This window comes from Coregonus lavaretus (assembly GCF_964263955.1).
Source record: "Coregonus lavaretus genome assembly, chromosome: 26".
NCBI lineage: Eukaryota > Metazoa > Chordata > Actinopteri > Salmoniformes > Salmonidae > Coregonus > Coregonus lavaretus.
This window is the reverse complement of record NC_140013.1, coordinates 1,705,204-1,730,357: the sequence shown is the minus strand read 5'-3', so window position 1 is coordinate 1,730,357 and position 25,154 is coordinate 1,705,204. Positions and strand designations below refer to the sequence as shown.

Below are 25,154 nucleotides of genomic sequence, written 5' to 3'. Positions count from 1 at the left end.
GACATGATTTGGAAAGGCGCACACTTGTCTATATAAGGTCCCACAGTTGACAGTGCATGTCAGAGCAAAAATCAAGCCATGAGGTCGAAGGAATTGTCCGTAGAGCTCCGAGACAGCATTGTGTCGAGGCACAGATCTGGGGAAGGGTACCAAAACATGTCTGCAGCATTGAAGGTCCCCAAGAACACAGTGGCCTCCATCATTCTTAAATGGAAGAGGTTTGGAACCACGAGACTCTTCCTAGAGTTGGTTGCCCGGCCAAACTGAACAATCGGGGGAGAAGGGCCTTGATCAGTGAGGTGACCAAGAACCCGGTGGTCAACCTTCCAGAAGGACAACCATCTCTGCAGCACTCCACAAATCAGGCCTTTATGGTAGAGTGACCAGACGGAAGCTACTCCTCAGTAAAAGACACATGACAGCCCGCTTGGAGTTTGCCAAAAGGCACCTAAAGACTCTCAGACCATGAGAAACAAGATTGGTCTGGTCTGATGAAACCAAAATTGAACTCTTTGGCCTGAATACCAAGTGTCACGTCTGGAGGAAACCTGGCACCAGCCCTACGGTGAAGCATGGTGGTGGCGGCAGCATGCTGTGGGGATGTTTTTCAGAAGCAGGGACTGGGAGACTAGTCAGGGTCGAGACAAAGATGAACGGAGCAAAGTACAGAGAGATCCTTGATGAAAACTTGCTCCAGAGCGCTAAGGACCTCAGACTGAGGCGAAGGTTCACCTTCCAACAAGACAACGACCCTAAGCACACAGCCAAGACAATGCAGGAGCGGCTTCGGGACAAGTCTCTGAATTACCTTGAGTGGCCCAGCCAGAGCCCGGACTTGAACCTGATCGAACATCTCTGGAGAGACCTGAAAATAGCTGTGCAGCAACGCTCCCCATCAAACCTGACAGGGCTTGAGAGGATCTGCAGAGAGGAATGGGAGAAACTCCCCAAATACAGGTGTGCCATGCTGGTAGCGTCATACCCAAGAAGACTCAAGGCTGTAATTGCTGCCAAAGGTGCTTCAACAAAGTACTGAGTAAAGTGTCTGAATACTTATGTAAATGTAATATTTCAGTTTTTTATTTTTAATAAATTTGCAGAAATTTCAAAAAAACTGATTTTGCTTTGTCATTATGGTGTATTGTTTGTAAATTGATGAGAAAACCCCCAATGTAATCAATTTTTGAATAAGGCTGTAACGTAACGAACTGTGGAAAAAGTCAAGGGGTCTAAATACTTTCTCAATGCACTGTATTTCTGGATTGAATGGGATCCTATGGGCAAACGGCATAATACAATATGCCTATAAAGTATCTAAATATGTGAGATATGGACCAACAATGGTCTTGGGATATCACATAAGACGGCCAAGTGGGGTAAATGGGGTCTTTGAGAATAAGAACCTCCTTGTGAAGGCATTAAAGCAAATACATTTACTTAACATGTGCTCATTTAAGGACTACTCCTCTACATTTTTTACATTTACGTCATTTAGCAGACGCTCTTATCCAGAGCGACTTACAAATAGGTGCATTCACCTTATAGCCAGTGGGATAACCACTTTACAATGTTTTTTATTTTTTTTTGGGGGGGGGTTGTGGGTTGGAGTAAAGGGGGGGGGGGGGGGGGGGGGGTGTAGAGGGATTACTTTATCCTATCCCAGGTATTTCTTAAAGAGGTGGGGTTTCAAATGTCTCCGGAAGGTGGTGAGTGACTCCGCTGTCCTGGCGTCGTGAGGGAGCTTGTTCCACCATTGGGGTGCCAGAGCAGCGAACAGTTTTGACTGGGCTGAGCGGGAACTATGCTTCCGCAGAGGTAGGGGAGCCAGCAGGCCAGAGGTGGATGAACGCAGTGCCCTCGTTTGGGTGTAGGGACTGACCAGAGCCTGAAGGTACGGAGGTGCCGTTCCCCTCACAGCTCCGTAGGCAAGCACCATGGTCTTGTAGCAGATGCGAGCTTCAACTGGAAGCCAGTGGAGTGTGCGGAGGAGCGGGGTGACGTGAGAGAACTTGGGAAGGTTGAACACCAGACGGGCTGCGGCATTCTGGATGAGTTGTAGGGGTTTAATGGCACAGGCAGGGAGCCCAGCCAACAGCGAGTTGCAGTAATCCAGACGGGAGATGACAAGTGCCTGGATTAGGACTTGTGCCGCTTCCTGTGTAAGGCAGGGTCGTACTCTCCGAATGTTGTAGAGCATGAACCTACAGGATCGGGTCACCGCCTTGATGTTAGCGGAGAACGACAGGGTGTTGTCCAGGGTCACGCCAAGGCTCTTCGCACTCTGGGAGGAGGACACAACGGAGTTGTCAACCGTGATGGCGAGATCATGGAACGGGCAGTCCTTCCCCGGGAGGAAGAGCAGCTCCGTCTTGCCGAGGTTCAGCTTGAGGTGGTGATCCGTCATCCATACTGATATGTCTGCCAGACATGCAGAGATGCGATTCACCACCTGGTTATCAGAAGGGGGAAAGGAGAAGATTAGTTGTGTGTCGTCAGCGTAGCAATGATAGGAGAGGCCATGTGAGGATATGACAGAGCCAAGTGACTTGGTGTATAGCGAGAATAGGAGAGGGCCTAGAACTGAGCCCTGGGGGACACCAGTGGTGAGAGCACGTGGTGCGGAGACAGCTTCTCGCCACGCCACTTGGTAGGAGCGACCGGTCAGGTAGGACGCAATCCAAGAGTGAGCCGCGCCGGAGATGCCCAGCTCGGAGAGGGTGGAGAGGAGGATCTGATGGTTCACAGTATCAAAGGCAGCAGACAGGTCTAGAAGGACAAGAGCAGAGGAGAGAGAGTTAGCTTTAGCAGTGCGGAGAGCCTCTGTGACACAGAGAAGAGCAGTCTCAGTTGAAAGACCAGTCTTGAAACCTGACTGGTTTGGATCAAGAAGGTCATTCTGAGAGAGATAGCAAGAGAGTTGGCTAAAGACGGCACGCTCAATAGTTTTGGAGAGAAAAGAAAGAAGGGATACTGGTCTGTAGTTGTTGACATCAGAGGGATCGAGTGTTGGTTTTTTGAGAAGGGGTGCAACTCTCGCTCTCTTGAAGACGGAAGGGACATAGCCAGCGGTCAAGGATGAGTTGATCAGCGAGGTGAGGTAAGGGAGAAGGTCACCGGAGATGGTCTGGAGAAGAGAGGAGGGGATAGGGTCAAGCGGGCAGGTTGTTGGGCGGCCTGCCGTCACAAGTCGCAAGATTTTATCTGGAGAGAGAGGGGAGAAAGAAGTCAAAGCATAGGGTAGGGCAGTGTGAGCAGGACCAGCAGTGTCATTTGACTTAACAAACGAGGATCGGATGTCGTCAACCTTCTTTTCAAAATGGTTGACGAAGTCATCCACAGAGAGAGAGGAGGGAGGGGGGGGGGGGGGGGGGGGATTCAGCAGGGAGGAGAATGTGGCAAAGAGCTTCCTAGGGTTAGAGGCGGATGCTTGGAATTTAGAGTGGTAGAAAGTGGCCTTAGCAGCAGAAACAGATGAAGAAAATGTAGAGAGGAGGGAGTGAAAAGATGCCAGGTCTGCAGGGAGTCTAGTTTTCTTCCATTTCCGCTCAGCTGCCCGGAGCTCTGTGTTGTGAGCTCGCAATGAGTCATCAAGCCACGAAGCTGGAGGGGAGGACCGAGCCGGCCGGGGGGATAGGGGACATAGAGAGTCAAAGGATGCAGAAAGGGAGGAGAGGAGGGTTGAGGAGGCAGAATCAGGAGATTGGAGGGAGAAGGATTGAGCAGAGGGAAGAGATGATAGGATGGAAGAGGAGAGAGTAGCGGGATGCATCTTTGGTGAATAAAACTTTATTTAAAAACTGATTGGAGTTTTTACAGGGACTTGAAAAACATTGTGTTTTTACGTAATAAATATTATAGTTTAATGTCAACTTCAACTAGTATACCATTTTTATGATGTATGGACAAACTACAGAAACATGTTTTGTGTTGTATTCAAATAAATTCGTTTTTTCTGAAGTAAGATTTTATTAAATGCCCTGAGAATTTAATCCGGACGCATTTTTGTAAAATGTATTTAAAATAAGACACTTTACCAAAAACTAGACATCTTAGTCTTCAGAATTAGCTCATTTTTGCAGATAAATGAATTTGCTACAGACATGGTTTTGCTACTGAATTTGCCCCCCCCCCCCCCACACACACACACAAACGTACTCGAAGACCGTTCAAACATACAATTGAAGTTGGAAGTTTACATACACTTAGGTTGGAGTCATTAAAACTTGTTTTTCAACCACTCCACAAATTTCTTGTTAACAAAGTATAGTTTTGGCAAGTCGGTTAGGACATCTACTTGGTGCATGACACAAGTAATTTTTCCAACAATTGTTTACAGACAGATTATTTCACTTATAATTCACTGTATCACAATTCCAGTGGGTCAGAAGTTTATATACACTACGTTGACTGTGCCTTTAAACAGCTTGGAAAATTCCAGAAAATGATGTCATGGCTTTAGAAGCTTCTGATAGGCTAATTGACATCATTTGAGTCAATTGGAGGTGTACCTGTGGATGTATTTCAAGGCCTACCTTCAAACTCAGTGCCTTTTTGCTTGACATCATGGGAAAATCAAAAGAAATCAGCCAAGACCTCAAAAACAAATTGTAGACCTCCACAAGTCTGGTTCATCCTTGGGAGCAATTTCCAAACGCCTGAAGGTACCACGTTCATCTGTACAAACAATAGTACGCAAGCATAAACACCATGGGACCACGCTGCCGTCATACTTCTCAGGAAGGAGACGCGTTCTGTCTCCTAGAGATGAATGTACTTTGGTGTGAAAAGTGCAAATCAATCCCAGAACAACAACAAAGGACCTTGTGAAGATGCTGGAGGAAACTGGTACAAAAGTATCTATATCCACAGTAAAACAAGTCCTACATCGACATAACCTGAAAGGCCGCTCAGCAAGGAAGAAGCCACTGCTCCAAAACCGCCATAAAAAAGCCAGACTACGGTTTGCAAATGCACATGGGGACAAAGATCGTTCTTTTTGGAGAAATGTCCTCTGGTCTGATGAAATAAAAACAGAACTGTTTGGCCATAATGCCCATCGTTATTTTTGGAGGAAAAAGGGGGTCGCTTTCAAGCCGAAGAACACCATTCCAAACGTGAAGCACAGGGGTGGCAGAATCATGCTGTGGGGGTGCTTTGCTGCAGGAGGGACTGGTGCACTTCACAAAATAGATGGCATCATGAGGAAGGAAAATTATGTGGATATATTGAAGCAACATCTCAAGACATCAGTCAGGAAGTTAAAGCTTGGTCGCAAATGGGTCTTCCAAATGGACAATGACCCCAAGCATACTTCCAAAGTTGTGGCAAAATGGCTTAAGGACAACAAAGTTAAAGTATTGGAGTGGTCATCACAAAGCCCTGACCTCAATCCTATAGAAATGTGTGGGCAGAACTGAAAAAGCGTGTGCGAGCAAGGAAGCCTACAAACCTGTCTCAGTTACACCAGCTCTGTCAGGAGGAATGGGCCAACATTCACCCAACTTATTGTGGGAAGCTTGTGGAAGGCTACACAAAATATTTGACCCAAGTTAAACAATTTAACGGCAATGCTACCAAATACTAATTGAGTGTATGTAAACTTCTGACCCACTGGGAATGTGATGAAAGAAATAAAAGCTGAAATAAATAATTCTCTCTACTATTATTCTGACATTTCACATTCTTAAAATAAAGTGTTGATCCTAACTGACCGAAGACAGGGAATCTTTACTAGGATTAAATGTCAGGAATTGTGAAAAACTGAGTTTAAATGTATTTGGCTAAGGTGTATGTAAACTTCCAACTTCAACTGTACACTGACTTGCATACTTAGCCACCCACACCCTGATTACCTAACGAAGACATACTCTCTTTAATATGTTCCCAGTGTCTCCGATGTCTTGCCTCTGTCATTGCTCACCGGGAATTTCCTCTCCCAGCACTTTCTCCACGTAAACACAGATATAAATAGTTCCCACCATGCAGTGACGCTCATTTACACTCTTAGAATAGACTCTATCCATTTCTATTGCATGGCTTGCCAGGGCCAAGGGATCACATATCCACAGTTAAACCGTTCAAATAACTCCTAATTGTATTTGACGCATGGCGTCGATCGCTAGACAGGGAGGTGAGCAGTTTTCCCGCTTGACAATGGTGAAAAGGTTGACTCCCGTGTCTCATTGCAGTGTTAGATAACCTGCTTGTAAAGCCAAGGCGTGTATGGACGCAAGTGTGTGTGTGTGTGTGTGTGTGTGTGTGCTACAGGAGCCTGGAGAGAGTGGTGGTGGTGAGGTGGAGGGTGGGAGTTTAGTGAGTTAGAGTTTTAGTGTCAACAGGAGCGGGACAAGGACAGCCAAGGCTAAATACGGCCAGACAGACACACACCGAGTGGACAAGGACTGGTCAGCTAACCTAAGCCTTTACAAGTGACACGGACAACTGACTTATACATGGGCAGAGGGGTTGTGAAAGCAGATTAAGGGGTACAGGGGGGTGCTGCGTTTTACGAACTGTGTTTTTGGACGTCTCAGAGAGAGTTGGAGAGCCAGACATGACTAATTCGCTTGGTAGCCTGTTTCGACGACTGCTGTCCAAAGACAGTAAGGGAGAGGAGGAAGACGAGGAGGAAGGAACAGCAAAACCAGACAGCGATGAGCAGGGTGAGTTCTCTTTACTCCAAGCCAGGGGTGTCAAACTCATTTCATGGAGGGCCGGGTTTTTGTTTTTTCCTTTCAATTAAGACCTAGACAACTAGGTGAGGGAAGTTCCTTACTAATTAGTGAACTTAATTAATCAATCAAGTACAAGGATGGAGCAAAAACCCTCAGACACTCAGCCCTCTGTGGAATGAGTTTGACACGTGCTCCAAGCCCTCCGCATAGGTTTGGTATTTTTTTGGTATTTTATTAGGATCCCCATTAGCTGTTGCAAAAGCAGACACACTTTATTTTTTACTATTTTCTACATTGTAGAATAATAGTGAAGACATCAAAACTATGAAATAACACATATGGAATCATGTAGTAACCAAAAAAGTGTTAAACAAAGATATTTTAGATTTTAGATTCTTCAAAGTAGTGTCGTGACGTGACTTATATTAATGTGATGACTGTTATTTATCGAATCAACTAACTATGTTTAATTTTCACTCGATTAAATTAATCATGTAACAATTAACTAATTAGGAATTTGGGGCACCTAAGAAGAAGTTGTTTAACGAGTTACTATTAAACTCTTAGAAGATATACAGTTGAAGTCGGAAGTTTACATACACTTAGGTTGGAGTCATTAAAACTCATTTTTCAACCACTCCACAAATGTATTGTTAACAAACTATAGTTTTGGCAAGTCGGTTAGGACATCTACTTTGTGCATGACACAAGTAATTTTTCCAACAATTGTTTACAGACAGATTATTTCACTTATAATTCACTGTATTACAATTTCAATGGGTCAGAAGTTTACATACACTAAGTTGACTGTGCCTTTAAACAGCTTGGAAAATTCCAGAAAATGATGTCATGGCTTTAGAAGTCTTCTGATAGGCTAATTGACATAATTTGAGTCAATTGGAGGTGTACCTGTGGATGTATTTCAAGGCCTACCTTCAAACTCAGTGCCTCTTTGCTTGACATCATGGGAAAATCAAAAGAAATCAGCCAAGACCTCTGAAAAAAATGGTAGACCTCCACAAGTCTGGTTAATTCATGGGAGCAATTTCCAAATGCCTGAAGGTACCACGTTCATCTGTACAAACAATAGTACGCAAGTATAAACACCATGGGACCACGCAGCCATCATACCGCTCAGGAAGGAGACGCGTTATGTCTCCTAGAGATGAACGTACTTTTGTGCGGAAAGTGCAAATCAATCTCAGAACCACAGCAAAGGACCATGTGAAGATGCTGGAGGAAAGAGGTACAAAAGTATATAGATAAAAACGAGTCCTATGTCGACATAACCTGAAAGGCCGCTCAGCAAGGAAGAATCCACTGTTCCAGAACCGCCATAAAAAAGCCAGACTACGGTTTGCAATTGCACATGGTGACAAAGGTCGTACTTTTAGGAGAAATGTCCTCTGGTCTGATTAAACAAAAATATAACTGTTTGGCCATAATGACCATCGTTAAGCTCCTGAGTGGCGCAGTGGTCTAAGGCACTGCATCGCAGTGCTAACTGTGCCACTAGAGATCCCGGTTCGAATCCAGGCTCTGTCGCAGCCGGCCGCGACCGGGAGACTCATGGGCGGCGCACAATTGGCCCAGCGTCCTCCAGGGTAGGGGAGGGAATGGCCGGCAGGGATGTAGCTCAGTTGATAGAGCATGGCGTTTGCAACGCCAGGGTTGTGGGTTCGATTCCCACGGGGGGCCAGTATACAAAAATAAATAATAATGTAATCACTAACTGTAAGTCGCTCTGGATAAGAGCGTCTGCTAAATGACTAAAATGTAAATGTAAAATGTTATGTTTGGAGGAAAAAGGGGGCTGCTTGCAAGCCAAAGAACACCATCCCAACTGTGAAGCACGGGGGTGGCAGCATCATGCTGTGGGGGTGCTTTGTTGCAGGAGGGACTGGTGCACTTCACAAAATAGATGGCATCATGAGGAAGGAAAAGTATGTGGATATATTGAAGCAACATCTCAAGACATCAGTCAGGAAGTTAAAGCTTGGTCGCAAATGGGTCTTCCAAATGGACGATAACCCCAAGCATACTTCCAAAGTTGTGGCAAAATGGCTTAAGGACAACAAAGTTAAAGTATTGGAGTGTTCATCACAAAGCCCTGACCTCAATCCTATAGAAATTTGTGGGCAGAACTGAAAAAGCGTGTGCGAGCAAGGAAGCCTACAAACCTGACTCAGTTACACCAGCTCTGTCAGGAGGAATGGGCCAAAATTCCCCCAACTTATTGTGGGAAGCTTGTGGAAGGCTACCCGAAATGTTTGACCCAAGTTAAACAATTTAAAGGCAATGCTACCAAATACTAATTGAGAGTATGTAAACTTCTGACCCACTGGGAATGTGATGAAAGAAATAAAAGCTGAAATAAATCATTCTCTCTACTATTATTCTGACATTTGACATTCTTAAAATAAAGTGGTGATCCTAACTGACCTAAGACAGGGATTTCTTACTAGGATTAAATGTCAGGAATTGTGAAAAACTGAGTTTAAATGTATTTGGCTAAGGTGTATGTAAACTTCCGACTTCAACTGTATAAACAGTATCTCACAAAAGTGAGTACACCCCTCACATTTTTGTAAATATTTGAGTATATCTTTTCATGTGACAACACTGAAGAAATGACACTGCTACAAAGTAAAGTAGTGAGTGTACAGCTTGTATAACAGTGTAAATTTGCTGTCCCCTCAAAATAACTCAACACACAGCCATTAATGTCTAAACCGCTGGGAACAAAAGTGAGTACACTCCTAAGTGAAAATGTCAAAATTGGGCCCAATTAGCCATTTTCCCTCCCTGGTGTCATGTGACTCGTTAGTGTTACAAGGTCTCAGGTGTGAATGGGGAGCAGGTGTGTTAAATTTGGTGTCATCGCTCTCACACTCCCTCATACTGGTCACTGGAAGTTCAGCATGGCACCTCATGGCAAAGAACTCTCTGAGGATCTGAAAAAAAGAATTTTTACTCTACATAAAGATGGCCTGGGCTATAAGAAGATTGCCAAGACCCTGAAACTGAGCTGCAGCACGGTGGCCAAGACCATACAGCGGTTTAACAGTACAGGTTCCACTCAGAACAGGCCTCGCCATGGTCGACCAAAGAAGTTGAGTGCACGTGCTCAGCGTCATATCCAGAGGTTGTCTTTGTAAATAGACGTATGAGTGCTGCCAGCATTGTTGCAGAGGTTGAAGGGGTGGGGGTCAGCCTGTCAGTGCTCAGACCATACGCCGCACACTGCATCAAATTGGTCTGCATGGCTGTCGTCCCAGAAGGAAGCCTCTTCTAAAGATGATGCACAAGAAAGCCCGCAAACAGTTTGCTGAAGACAAGCAGACTAAGGACATGGATTACTGGAACCATGTCCTGTGGTCTGATGAGACCAAGATTTATTTGGTTCAGATGGTGTCAAGTGTGTGTGGCGGCAACCAGGTGAGGAGTACAAAGACAAGTGTGTCTTGCTTACAGTCAAGCATGGTGGTGGGAGTGTCATGGTCTGGGGCTGCATGAGTGCTGCCGGCACTGGGGAGCTACAGTTCATTGAGGGAACCATGAATGCCAACATGTACTATGACATACTGAAGCAGAGCATGATCCCCTCCCTTTGGAGACTGGGCCGCAGGGCAGTATTCCAACATGATTACGACCCCAAACACACCTCCAAGATGACCACTGCCTTGCTAAAGAAGCTGAGGTTAAAGGTGATGGACTGGCCAAGCATGTCTCCAGACCTAAACCCTATTGAGCATCTGTGGGGCATCCTCAAACGGAAGGTGGAGGAGTGCAAGGTCTCTAACATCCACCAGCTCCGTGATGTCGTCATGGAGGAGTGGAAGAGGACTCCAGCGGCAACCTGTGAAGCTCTGGTGAACTCCATGCCCAAGAGGGTTAAGGCAGTGCTGGAAAATGATGGTGGCCACACAAAATATTGACACTTTGGGCCCAATTTGGACATTTTCACTTAGGGGTGTACTCACTATTGTTGCCAGCGGTTTAGACATGAATGGCTGTGTGTTGTGTTATTTTGAGGGGACAGCAAATTGACACTGTTATACAAGCTGTACACTCACTACTTTACTTTGTAGAAAAGTGTCATTTCTTCAGTGTTGTCACATGAAAAGATATACTCAAATATTTACAAAAATGTGAGGGGTGTACTCACTTTGGTGAGATACTGTATGTTATACAGTCACTTATTAAATCATTACCTCATCAGTCTCATTCTGAACGTCGCATAATCCTTGAACCTGCAAGAACCCTAACCTTATTGATGAATCAGCAATACACAAATTGGCTTAATTATTTATTTACTAACTAACTAAATAATAACACAGAATACATAAACACACACACACGGTATAAGTTATTGATTACTAACATAATACAATGAAAACAGGTCCCTAGTGGACTGGACAAACAATAGCATGACTGCTTGGTTAGGGGAAGAAGGGGGTCAATAGAAAGAGTGAAAGGGAGAGACAGAGATTCAACTTATCGTTGTTACATTTGGAAGCTAGGCTCACGGAAATATTAATACGTAGCACCCTAACCACCGCTCATTCGGATGAGAAATGCAATGCATATTTACGCATAGCTGTCCTTGATCGTTGTCTCTCTGTTTAACCACTTTCTCGAAAAGGGTTTAAGTGTCCTATCCCACTTCGGTGAGACTCGGCTTGTCTTCTAATGGAGTGTTCGTTAGAATAGATACTTCAGATGTACCAACGGTTGTCTGAGAGGGATTGTCCTTCCCACCTCGTGTCTTTAGTAAAATGTTCTAGACTGCTTTACGTGCCAGCTGGTCTAGTGAGTTTCTTCTTCTTGTTTAGAGATTGAGAGTTTCAGAGTTTCACCATTTCTAAACGTACAGTCGTCACTCTCACGTTTTCTGGTCTGTAGAGTGTCAACCATTTTAAGCCGTGTAGCCACAGTTTCACGCTTCCTGGTCTAAATGTTGATTTGTTTTTCAAGGCTTTTTATGCTCGGGTAAAAAGGGGCATTCCATCACGCCGACCCAATGTCTGTGCTCAATTGGGCATGGTTACTGACTGGCAAAAGATTCTATAAAAAACAATTATCTCATTTAGAAGGCTAAAATCACATTGCTATCTTCACAAACGTATTCTCATACTTAATCATATAATTTATAGAACATTTAGATTCAAACCTGAAAGCTGAAATGTGTACACTTTCAGATATACAGTTATTTAGTAATACCATCCTTAATGACATCACAAAACAATAAACAATATGACATGATTATTCTTTAGATCCCCACCGACCATTCCAAACATTTGGATCTCAACAACAATGTTCTAATTTCTAATCTTTTGATGTTATAGTTTTTAGGCGGCAATCTGTCCCTGTAACACAGAGACATTCCTATCACCAATACTAGGGACCATCAAGGAGTCGTTTGCAGTAAACCATTTAGGATTGGCGCGAGGGGTCATAAAACCCCCACATCAATCCCTCCTTTGTTCATAAAAATGACCACGGGAGAGAGAGAGAGAGATCTGTAGACTGTTGCTTCTCTGTATTCTGATCTTGGGCTTCTCACGTGGGACCATCACATGAGAGTCATGACCATAGCTACCCTGTGCCTTGATGACAGCTTTGCACACTCTTGGCATTCTCTCAACCAGCTTCACCTGGAATGCTTTTCCAACAGTCTTGAAGGAGTTCCCACATATGCTGTGCACTTGTTGGCTGCTTTTCCTTCACGCTGCGGTCCAACTCATCCCAAACCATCTCAATTGGGTTGAGGTCGGGTGATTGTGGTGGCCAGGTCATCTGATGCAGCACTCCATCACTCTCCTTCTTGGTCAAATAGCCCATACACAGCCTAGAGGTGTGTTGGGTCATTGTCCTGTTGAAAAACAAATGATAGTCCCACTAAGTGCAAACCAGATGGGATGGCGTATCGCTGCAGAATGCTGTGGTAGCCATGCTGGTTAAGTGTGCCTTGAATTCTAAATAAATCACAGACAGTGTCACCAGCAATGCACCCCCACACCATAACACCTCCTCCTCCGTGCTTCATGGTGGGAACCACACATGCGGAGATCATCCGTTCACCTACTCTGCGTCTGACAAAGACACAGCGGTTGGAACCAAAAATCTCAAAATTGGACTCATCAGACAAAAGGACAGATTTCCACCAGTCTAATGTCCATTGCTCGTGTTTCTTGGCCCAAGCAAATCTCTTCTTATAATTGGTGTCCTTTAGTAGTGGTTTCTTTGCAGCAATTTGACCATGAAGGCCTGATTCACGCAGTCTCCTCTGAACAGTTGACATTGAGATGTGTTTGTTACTTGAACTCTGTGAAGCATTTATTTGGGCTGGAATCTGAGGTGCAGTTAACTCTAATGAACTTATCCTCTGCAGCAGAGGTAACTCTGGGTCTTCCTTTCCTGTGGCGGTCCTTATGAGAGCCAGTTTCATCATAGCGCTTGATGGTTTTTGCGACTGCACTTGAAGAAACCTTCAAAGTTCTTGAAATGTTCCGGATTTACTGAACTTCATGTCTTAAAGTAATGATAGTCTGTCGTTTCTCTTTGCGTATTTGAGCTGTTCTTGCCATAATATGGACTTGGTCTTTTACCAAATAGGGCTTCTGTATACCACCCCTACCTTGTCACAACACAACTGATTGGCTCAAACGCATTAAGAAGGAAAAACATTTCAAAAATTTTCTTTTAACAAGGCACACCTGTTAATTGAAATGCATTCCAGGTGACTACCTTATGAAGCTGGTTGAGAGAATGCCAAGAGTGTGCAAAGCTGTGATCAAGGCAAAGGGTGGCTATTCGAAGAATCTCAAATATAAAATATAATTTGATTTGTTTAACACTTTTTTGGTTACTACATGATTCCATATGTGTCATTTCATAATTTTGATGTCTTCACTATTATTCTACAATGTAGAAAATAGTAAAACATAAACAAAAAAACTTTAATGAGTAGGTGTGTCCAAACTTTTGACTGGTACTGTACATATCAATACATACACAAACTATCTAGGTCAAATAGGGGAGAGGCGTTGTGCTGTGAGGTGTTGCTTTATCTGTTTTTTCAAACCAGGTTTGCTGTTCATTTGAGCAATATGAGATGGAACAGAGTTCCATGCAATAATGGCTCTATATAATACTGTACACTTTCTTGAATTTGTTCTGGATTTGGGGACTGTGAAAAGACCCCTGGTGGTATGTCTGGTGGGGTAAGTGTGTGTGTCAGAGCTGTGTGTAAGTTGTCTATTCAAACAATTTAGGATTTCCAACACATTAATGTTTCTTATAAAAAGAAGAAGTGATGCAGTCAGTCTCAACTCAAGTCTTAGCCAAGAGAGACTGGCAATTTTTTCCAACAGTTTGCTAAGAGCTGGCAGCAAGCTGATATGTCTGCTGTTAAAATCAGTAAAGGCCGCTTTACCACTCTTGGGTAGAGGAATTACTTTGGCTTCCCTCCAGGCCTAAGGATAAAGACTTTCCTCTAGGCTCAGATTAAAGATATGACAGATACAGTGGGGGAAAAAGTATTTAGTCAGCCACCAATTGTGCAAGTTCTCCCACTTAAAAAGATGAGAGAGGCCTGTAATTTTCATCATAGGTACACGTCAACTATGACAGACAAAATGAGAATTCTTTTTCCAGAAAATCACATTGTAGGATTTTTAATGAATTTATTTGCAAATTATGGTGGAAAGTAAGTATTTGGTCAATAACAAAAGTTTCTCAATACTTTGTTATATACCCTTTGTTGGCAATGACACAGGTCAAACGTTTTCTGTAAGTCTTCACAAGTTTTTCACACACTGTTGCTGGTATTTTGGCCCATTCCTCCATGCAGATCTCCTCTAGAGCAGTGATGTTTTGGGGCTGTCGCTGGGCAACACAGACTTTCAACTCCCTCCAAAGATTTTCTATGGGGTTGAGATCTGGAGATCTCAAGGTCTCCAGGACCTTGAAATGCTTCTTACGAAGCCACTCCTTCGTTGCCCGGGCGGTGTGTTTGGGATCATTGTCATGCTGAAAGACCCAGCCATGTTTCATCTTCAATGCCCTTGCTGATGGAAGGAGGTTTTCACTCAAAATCTCACGATACATGGCCCCATTCATTCTTTCCTTTACACAGATCAGTCGTCCTGGCCCCTTTGCAGAAAAACAGCCCCAAAGCATGATGTTTCCACCCCTATGCTTCACAGTAGGTATGGTGTTCTTTGGATGCAACTCAGCATTCTTTGTCCTCCAAACACGACGAGTTGAGTTTTTCCCTGGCGGCGTAGTGTGTTACTGATGGTAGGCTTTGTTACTTTGGTCCCAGCTCTCTGCAGGTCATTCACTAGGTCCCCCCGTGTGGTTCTGGGATTTTTGCTCACCGTTCTTGTGATCATCTTGACCCCACGGGTGAGATCTTGCGTGGAGCCCAAGATCGACGGAGATTATCAGTGGTCTTGTATGTCTTCCATTTCCTAATAATTGCTCCCACAGTTGATTTCTTCAAACCAAGCTGCGTACCTATTGCAGATTCAGTCTTCCCAGCCTGGTGAAGGTCTACAATTTTGTTTCTGGTGTCCTTTGACAGCTCTTTGCTCTTGGCCATAGTGGAGTTTGGAGTGTGACTGTTTGAGGTTGTGGACAGGTGTCTTTTATACTGATAACAAGTTCAAACAGGTGCCATTAATACAGGTAACGAGTGGAGGACAGAGGGGCCTCTTAAAGAAGAAGTTACAGGTCTGTGAGAGCCAGAAAGCTTGCTTGTTTGTAGGTGACCAAATACTTATTTTCCACCATAATTTGCAAATAAATTCATTAAAAATCCTACAATGTGATTTTCCGGATTTTCTTTTCTCAATTTGTCTGTCATAGTTGACGTGTACCTATGATGAAAATTACAGGCCTCTCTCATCTTTTTAAGTGGGAGAACTTGCACAATTGGTGGCTGACTAAATACTTTTTTCCCCCACTGTATGAGTGGCTGTAGAGTCAGCTACCATCCTCAGTAGCTTTCCATCTAAGTTGTCAATGCCAGAAGGTTTGTCATTATTGATCGATAACAATAATTCCACCTCTCCTACACTAACTTTACAAAATTCAAACTTGCAATGCTTTTCATTCATTATTTGTTTTTTTATGCATGAATACGATGGCTCACTGTTTGTAGTTGGCATTTCCTGCCTAAATTTGCCCACTGTGCCAATTAAGTAATCATTAAAATAATTGGCAACATCAAATGGTTTTGTGATGAATCTTTCTGCCCATAATGTCATTTAGAGTACTCCATTTTTTTATTTCCATCATTCTTTATATAATTGATCTTGGCTTCATAATACAGTTTATTCTTCTTTTTGTCAAGTTTAGTCACATAATTTCTCAATTTGCAGTAAGTCAGCCAGTCAGATGTGCAGCCAGACTTATTAACCACTCTTTTTGCCCCATCTCTTTCAACCATACAGTTTTTCAATTCCTCATCAATCCATGGAGCCTTAACAGTTCTAACAGTCAGTTTCTTAACAGGTGCATATTTATCAATAATTGGAAGACGCAATTTCATAAATTCATCAAGTGCAGCGTCTGGATGCTCCTTCTTAATCATATCAGACCAACAAATATTTTTAACATCATCCACATAGCAAAATCTTTTGTATGATCTCTTACACACTATTTTAAGCCCAGTTTTGGAACTTTGGCTTTCCTGGATATAGCCACTATATTGTGATCACTGTATCCAATGGGTACGGATACAGCTTTAGAACAAAGTTCTACAGTATTAGTAAAAATGTGATCGATACATGTGGATGATCTTGTTCCTGTAATGTTTGTAAACACCCTGGTAGGTTGATTAATTACCTGAACCAGATTACAGGCACTGGTTACAGTGAGAAGCTTCCTCTTGAGCGGACAGCTTGATGAAAACCAGTCAATATTCAGGTCCCCAAGAAAGTAGACCTCTCTGTTTATATCACATACACTATAAAGCATTTCACACATATCATTTAGATACTGACTGTTAGCACTTGGTGGACTATAGCAACACCCCAAAAGAAAAGGCTTTAGGTGTGCCAAGTGAACCTGCAACCACAACACTTCAATAACACTTGAGATAAGATATTCCCTAAGCATTACAGGGATATGGCTTTGAATATATACAGCAACACCTCCCCCAAAAGCATTTTTGTTTCTTCTATAGATGTTATATCCTTGTATTGCTACTGCTGTATCATCAAATTAATTATCTAAGTGAGTCTCAGAAATGGCTAATGAATGTTATCTTATGTTAGCAAGTTATTGATTTCTTTAACCTTATTTCTAAGGCTACATATACAGTTGAAGTCGGAAGTTTACATACACTTAGGTTGGAGACATTAAAACTAATTTTTCAACCACTCCACAAATTTCTTGTTAACAAACTATAGTTTTGGCAAGTCGGTTAGGACATCTACTTTGTGCATGACACAAGTAATTTTCCCAACAATTGTTTACAGAGATTATTCTGACCCACTGGGAATTTGATGAATGAAATAAAAGCTGAAATAAATCATTCTTTCTACTATTATTCTGACATTTCACATTCTTAAAATAAAGTGGTTATCCTAACTGACCTAAAACAGGGAATTTTTACTAGGATTAAATGTCAGGAATTGTGAAAAACTGAGTTTAAATGTATTTGGCTAAGGTATATGTAAACTTCCGACTTCAACTGTAGGGGAGGTAATTAAGCCATGATGAAGTTCAGGTGAGTCAAATGAAGCACTGATGCGCGTAACGATGGTGACAGGTGTGCATAATGATGGGTAGCCTTTCGCCCTCGAGCGCCAGGGAGGGGGAGAGGGAGCAGGCGTGACATTATAATCATGTCATTTTATACAGTGCTGAATACTTGTGTACTTTCTTTTGCCGGCATTGAGAGAAGGGGGAGGATGAGGTTTGGTTGGCAGGTTTCAGTGTCACAGATACTTTAGAGAGCATCATCATCAACATCATATTACTGCTTACCCTTATCTTACCCCTTACTCTTATCAGCCTAATGACTTCCTTTCCCTGATATTTAGAAATTGAACAGAAACAGTTCCATCCCCCACTTACACAAACCCAAATTCCTTGCCAACCACACTCCAATGGATAGTAAAGAGCGGACACTCTGAGCCATCCCATCAAGAACAAGCTACTACTGTACTCTCAATTATCACGATCATCACTACTATCATCATCATCACCACAATTACCATCATAGTCATTCACATCATCCCTCTTCTCCTCCTCCTCCACATCATCACCATCCTCCTCATCATCATCATGATTCACCATCATCAATCACAAAAACTAACCAGTCAATTGTATAGAATTGTTTATTCTTTACATTTCTCCAAAAAGTACGATCTTTGTCCCCATGTGCAGTTGCAAACCGTAGTCTGGCTTTTTTATGGTGGTTTTGGAGCAGTGGCTTCTTCCTTGCTGAGCGGCCTTTCAGGTTATGTCGATATAGGACTCGTTTTACTGTGGATATAGATACTTTTGTACCTGTTTCCTCCAGCATCTTCACAAGGTCCTTTGCTGTTGTTCTGGGATTGATTTGCACTTTTCGCACCAAAGTACGTTAATCTCTAGCAGACAGAACGCGTCTCCTTCCTGAGCGGTATGACGGCTGCGTGGTCCCATGGTGTTTATACTTACGTACTATTGTCTGCGGGCGGGAGCGGGTGGTCAGACAGACGACTTTGGGATGAAACCGATTATTTGGAAATGGTCCTCTTTCTGCTTTGTATGCGTTAGCCTACCTATTGTATTAAAATCACATATTTTTCGCATTATTTACACACTCAGAATTCGCTGCTTCAACTTCAGTATTCTACCTTTCCTAGTTGGGCTTGAGAGTTCAAGTGCGCCTAGTATGTGTGGTCTCATTGAAATAGAGTAGGCTGCCTACATGAGTGGAGAATCACATGGCAGTTAACTTAAATATGAAATTACCTTAAATATGATTAGACTGTAGTTTACTACAGTATCTGTAAATAAATATTGATAATGGAAAGAAGTGGAGGGCGCTCAACCAACGTGAGTTGAAGTGCAATTAAACATTTTTATCGTAATTGAAAAGGAAAAGGCACAAAGCGCACATAGGTTAGATTACTATGGTGAGCGAGCGTCGCGCCTTTTCATTTTCAATAAATATTGATTACCCATTTATTTGTCTCTGCTTGCAAATCGGCCTCCTAAAAGGTAGGCTATATCCTATAGGACTACGGTAGGCTATATCCTATAGGACTATGGTAGGCTATATCCTATAGGACTATGGTAGGCTATATCCTATAGGACTATGGTAGGCTATATCCTATAGGACTATGGTAGGCTATATCCTATAGGACTATGGTAGGATATATCCTATAGGACTATGCTAAATGTAGCAAGTGTTGCTGACATCATTCTTGCTGCTTCAAGTTCTGTAGCCATACCCGCGAGATCAGGTGCGCTTGTGGTCTCAATTAAATAGAGTAGGCTATAGCCTACGCATGGGCGGAGAAGCACAGGGCAGTTATCTTTCCAAGGAAATGTACTTCCTAAATAGTTTACTACATTGCCTAAATATTGATCACCCCATATTTCTCAGTCTAAAAATCTTCCTACTCCTAAAAGGTAGGCTATACAAATACTGTAGCTGAAGAGAAAGTGCAAGTCTCTCCAACTCTGCTCTCTTCAAACTACATCTAGCATATTGGCTGATCTAGCCCAGTAATACAGATAGCCTAATATAAGGGCCAGGTGAGAATCTCTGGTAATTGAACCTATTTCTTAAGTTATTTTTGCGCATTTGATATTTCCTATAGGGCACAAAATTGCTGGGACCATGGCTGGCAAGTGAGCTGCATCACATATGCCTAAAATAACATTGCAGGACTGCGGTTGGGTTTGGGACCAGTTCTTGCAGTAGTGGGAGGGAGTCGGACAGAAAGCCAGCTGGTATGAAAAGCTGCAGGTGCAGGCAGGAGCGGGATGAAGAAATCGGTCTGGCGCAGACCTCTACTGTGCAGTGACGACTGTAATGTTAGAGCTGTTTATTACTGTGTGAGTGTGAAAAGAAGGGAATTAGCTAGGGAAACTGACATATCAATAATGTTACATTGCCATACTGACTAATACAACTCACATTGCACGTCACAATATTAATCTTAAATCATTTGGACAATGGTTTCATCGTTTGATTCAGGTCTAGTGTGATTGAGGCAAAAAATAATAGCTAATGTTTGCCAACTTTTGGCCAGCTCTCTCTCGAACTGTACATCAAGTGGCGAAAGCTAGCCAAGTTAATTTACTTCTGTTGAAATGGGACAAAACAATGGCTACAAAACATGTCCATACAAACAACAGCTGTTAGATAGTAATAATAGCTAGCGTAGCTAAATTATTCACCTCAGTCGAGAGGGGATGAAACATTAGCTAACGTTACATGTCAGTTACAATAGTATCTCAGCACTGCGAATGTCACGATCATTGAGAGACGGGTCAGACCAAGGTGCAGCGTGATATGCGTACATGTTTATTAAGACGAATAAACACTAGACAAAATAACAAAACAACGAAAACTTGAAGTCCTATGGGCTATACACACAACAAAAAGCTGTACTGGACTGGATACTCGCACCACTGGTTTGGTGCGGGGAGCAGGTACGGGGCGTACCGGGCTGGCGACACGCACCACTGGTTTGGTGCGTGGAGCAGGTACGGGCTGTACTGGACTGGATACGCGCACCACTGGTTTGGTGCGGGGAGCAGGTACGGTGCGTACCGGTCTGGCGACAGGCACCACTGGTTTGGTGCGAGGAGCTGGCACAGACCGTACCGGGCTGTGGAGGCGCACTGGAGGTCTGGAGCTTAGTGCTGGCACAACCCGTCCTTGCTGGATGCCCACTTTTGCACGACATGTGCGGGGCGCTGGCACAGGACGCACTTGGCTGTGAACGCGTACTGGCGACACAGTGCGTAGGACTGGCGCAGGATATACTGGACCGTGGAGGCGCACTGGAGACCAGGAGCCCTTTCACGGCCTCCTGCTGCCTCGTCGTCCACCCCGTGTGCCCCCCCATTTTTTTTTTATTGGGGCTGCTTCTCTGGCTTTCTTAATGACCGAGTCCCTTTAAGTCGCCGTTTCTCCTCTCCTACCCAGGCTTCTTCCTTCGCCCAGGGTCCTTTCTCGGCTACACTCTCCTTCATTGCCTCCTGATAACGGACGGCCTCCTCCTCAGTAATTCTCCCCCAACCGAGAAGGACATCTACTAAGGTTACCTCCTGTTGAGTCCCAGGCGTTTGCTCCTTCTGGGCACGCTGCTTGGTCCTTGTTTGGTGGGATCTTCTGTCACGATCGTTGAGAGACGGGTCAGACCAAGGTGCAGCGTGGTATGCGTACATGTTTATTAAGACGAATAAACACTAGACAAAATAACAAAACAAGGAAACCGTGAAGTCCTATGGGCTATACACACAACAAGCCAACCAGGATCACAAACAAGATCCCACAACTAAGGAAGGCAACCAAGCTACCTAAGTATGATCCCCAATCAGAGACAACGAGTGACAGCTGCCTCTGATTGGGAATCACACCCGGCCAAACAGAGAAATACAACTACTAGAATCCAACATAGAAATACAATAACATAGATCTCAAACTGAACTCACACCCTGACCCAACCAACAAGAGTTCTCTAGGTCAGGGCGTGACAGCGAATAAACACTAGTTTAGTTTTTTTCTGTTAAGTTAAGCAGCAGTTACCTTGCCAGCTACATCAGTCAACTAAAGAGTAGCCAGTTTCTGCTCTGCTTCCTTTTACAACTCGGTGAAAGAGCGCAACACATACACACTGAACTATGCTCAACTCTCCGTGCTGGTCCAGCCAGCCTTCCAGAAGCTTTGCCTTCACACAGCCTGTCAGCCCACTCTGGTGCCTAAATCCAGCCGGGTGAACACTCCAAACAGTCTACCCGACCGCTCTGAGGCATCTGCATGGTCTTAAAGCACACCATTGCCGCTTTTTGTATCACATTGTAATGATAAAACTTGGGGGGGGGGACAAAAATGCAATTTCAGCATGTGGGGGGGACATGACCCCCCCGTCCCCAGTGAAAGTTGCGCCCCTGATGAAATCCATATATAAGTGCCATATGAGATTATAAGGCACATGTGAGAGGCAGAGAGAATGAACCGGAGGGTGGTACAGTGATGTGAAAAGTGGGGTGCGATGTCAATTTGGCATTAACGTCTGTCATCTGTCTGCCTAATGTGTATGTGTGAGACTGTGTTTGCTGCTCTTTGTGTGTTAGTGGGTGTGTGTCTGTGAGAGAGCTGATTGTTTGTTGCCTATTCTCCCTGTGTGTGTGTGTGTGTGTGTGTGTGTATGTGTGTATCTCTGCGTGCATGCGTTTTGTGTATCAACTGACCTTGACGATGAAGACTGATGTATTTATAGCAGGCAGTAGCAGCAGCAGTATAGGTCCTTTTTCTAACTCATTTCAACACTCACGTCAGAGATTTCATCACCCAGTAGATCTAGTGTGTCCTGTATGATGTGTTGTTTGTGAATGGAGGAATCTATGGCCATAGATAAAGACACAAAACTATGTAAATATTGATGGCTATTTTCTAGTGCTATGATGACACAAAATACATGTTTGAAGTTGTCATCATGCAGACATGAAAAAAGTTAGGAGAAGGAACAACAGGGTTTTCTGTGTGGTGCAATGTCTACAATAGGACCACAATGAAACTGTAAGCAAAATGTAATTAATAAGTTTTGTACTATATCATATTAAGCGAACAAGCATAGATTTAATACTTTTCAATATTATAAAATCATGAAATGACTCTGCAGTGGGAATGAAGATAATGTAGTACCCTATGAAGAGAGATGTGTGTTGTGTTTGGTGTTTAGGTGCGTTGACTGTACGTGTACGCAAGTACGTAAGAGAGCGTCGACATCCCACCCTTTGACGTATATAGATGTGATGGGGAGCCAGGGTTCCCGTTACAGCTGCATTAGCCTCTGTCCTCTGGATGCTACCGCCCCCTTTTGGCTAAATGATTACCTTGCATGGAGCTGTGAGCACATTCACCTGTATAGACTTTAGTAGCCTATAATTGGCCTTTATGGGGCAGGTTGAAATTTATTGGGATGAGTCTTTTCCTGGAGGCAGGGATGAGCAATTTCCGCTAGATGTGCCAGATGCAAAGTCAAAATATTGTAGAAATTCATGAAAACAAAAAATTGCTTTTTGTTCTTAATTTAAGGTTAGGGTTAGCCATTAGGGTTAGCAGTGGGGTTAAGGTTAGGTTTAGAATCAGATTTGAAAAAAGGAGGTCCCTCTATGTTTTGATTCTACTATCTACTATGTCTGCATCACTCTTCTAAAATAACCAGATATAATGGTCTTATGATCTTCTCATGATATCGTCATCTTGTTTAGCTGTTCCAACTATTCACCCGACTTGATGGTAACCCTATGGCCATAGTGCAGGCTACCTGCAGGTTACATTTCAATGTATAAAGCCCAACATTCCTAGAAACAATGTATCTAATGTTATGACATGGCATACATAATGTTGCCTATATTATAGAAAAAGCTCTATGTGATTTCATATTCAATGCATTACCTGGGCAGTGAAATATAATATCACTAGGCTAGATGTTTTTTCAGACCGGAAAACACACACAATCTTAGACAGTGGACCCACTCCTAGCAGAGGCACTGCTTTGTCTTTAAAATCATCAAACCCACCAGCTGACATCGGTGGTACTGTAACTGCGCTCTCCCCTTTCCCCGTGGCCACACATACAGTGCATTCGGAAAGTATTCAGACCCCTTCACTTTTTCCACATTTTGTTATGTTACAGCCTTATTCTAAAATGTATTAAATAAAATGTTTTCCTCATCAATCTAGACACAATACCCCATAATGACAAAGTGGAAACAGGTTTTTAGAAATATTGCTACAATTTGATTTGGAGTCCACCTGTGGTAAATTCAATTTATTGGACATGATTTGGAAAGGCACACACCTGTCTATATAAGGTCATACAGCTGACAGTGCATGTCAGAGCATAAACCAAGCCATGAGGTCGAAGAAATTGTCCGTAGAGCTCCGTGACAGGATTGTGTCATGGCACAGATCTAGGGAAGGGTACCAAAACATTTCTGCAGCATTGAAGGTCCCCAAGAACACATTGGCCTCCATCGCTCTTAAATGGAAGAAGTTTGGAACCACCAAGACTCTTCCTAAAGCTGGTCACCCGGCCAAACTGAGCAATCAGGGGAGAAGGGCCTTGGTCAGGGAGGTGACCGAGAACCCGATGGTCACTCTGACAGAGATCCAGAGTTCCTCTGTGGAGATGGGAGAACCTTCCAGAAGGACAACCATCTCTGCAGCACTCCACCAATCAGGCCTTTATGGTAGAGTGGCCAGACGGAAGCCACTCCTCAGTAACAGGCACATGACAGCCCGCTTGGAGTTTGCCAAAAGGCACCTAAAGTACTCTTAGACCATGAGAAACAAGATTCTCTGGTCTGATGAAACCAAGATTGAACTCTTTGGCCTGAATACCAAGTGTCACATCACCTGGCCAATACCATCCCTACGGTGAAGCATGGTGGTGGCAGCATCATGCTGTGGGGATGTTTTTCAACGGCAGGGACTAGGAGACTAGTCAGGATCAAGGGAAAAATGAACGGAGCAAAGTACAGAGAGATCCTTGATGAAAACCTGCTCCAGAGCGCTCAGGACCTCAGACTGGGGCGAAGGTTCACCTTCCAACAGGACAACGACCCTAAGCACACAGCCAAGACAATGCAGGAGTGGCTTCGGGACAAGTCTCTGAATGTCCTTGAGTGGCCCAGCCAGAGCCCGATTGAACATCTCTGGAAAGACCTGAAAATAACTGTGTAGCGGCGCTCCCCATCGAACCTGACAAAGCTTGAGAGGATCTGCAGAGAAGAATGGGAGAAACTCCCCAAATACAGGTGTGCCAAGCTTGTAGCGTCATACCCAAGAAGACTTGAGGCTGTAATCGCTGCCAAAGGTGCTTCAACAAAGTACTGAGTAAATGGTCTGAATACCTATGTAAATGTGATATTTCAGTTTTGTATTTTATATACATTTGCAAACATTTCTAAAAACCTGTTTTTTCTTTGTCATTATGGGGTATTGTGTGTAGATTGATGAGATAAAAAAAACAATTTCATCCATTTTAGAATAAGGCTGTAACATAACAAAATGTGGAAAAAGTGAAGGGGTCTTAATACTTTCTGAATGCACAGTGTAATCAACAGAGTTTTCGCCCCCGCCCCTCTGGAAACCTCTTTCTCAAAGCTACGGATCTGGATCACGTTCTGCGTATGTGTAATTTTACGCACACACGTTTCTCTCTTTACTCACCTTCTTCGGGAACCATGATTATGCAGCTTATGTGTCTGCCTCATAATTATGAACAG

General features: G+C 43.5%; 1 protein-coding gene across 1 annotated transcript in view; it reads left to right on the top strand.

The window, feature by feature from the left end:
- Positions 1 to 6,553: 6,553 nt before the first annotated feature.
- Positions 6,554 to 25,154, top strand: part of LOC311102061 (fibroblast growth factor 12-like) — a gene marked incomplete at both ends in the record, with an annotated part of 78,924 nt that continues 60,323 nt past the window's right edge. Inside the window, one exon of the mRNA XM_084143279.1 lies at positions 6,554 to 6,662. Coding sequence (XP_083999405.1) covers positions 6,554 to 6,662 — 109 coding nt within the window. The remainder of the gene's footprint in view (positions 6,663 to 25,154) is intronic.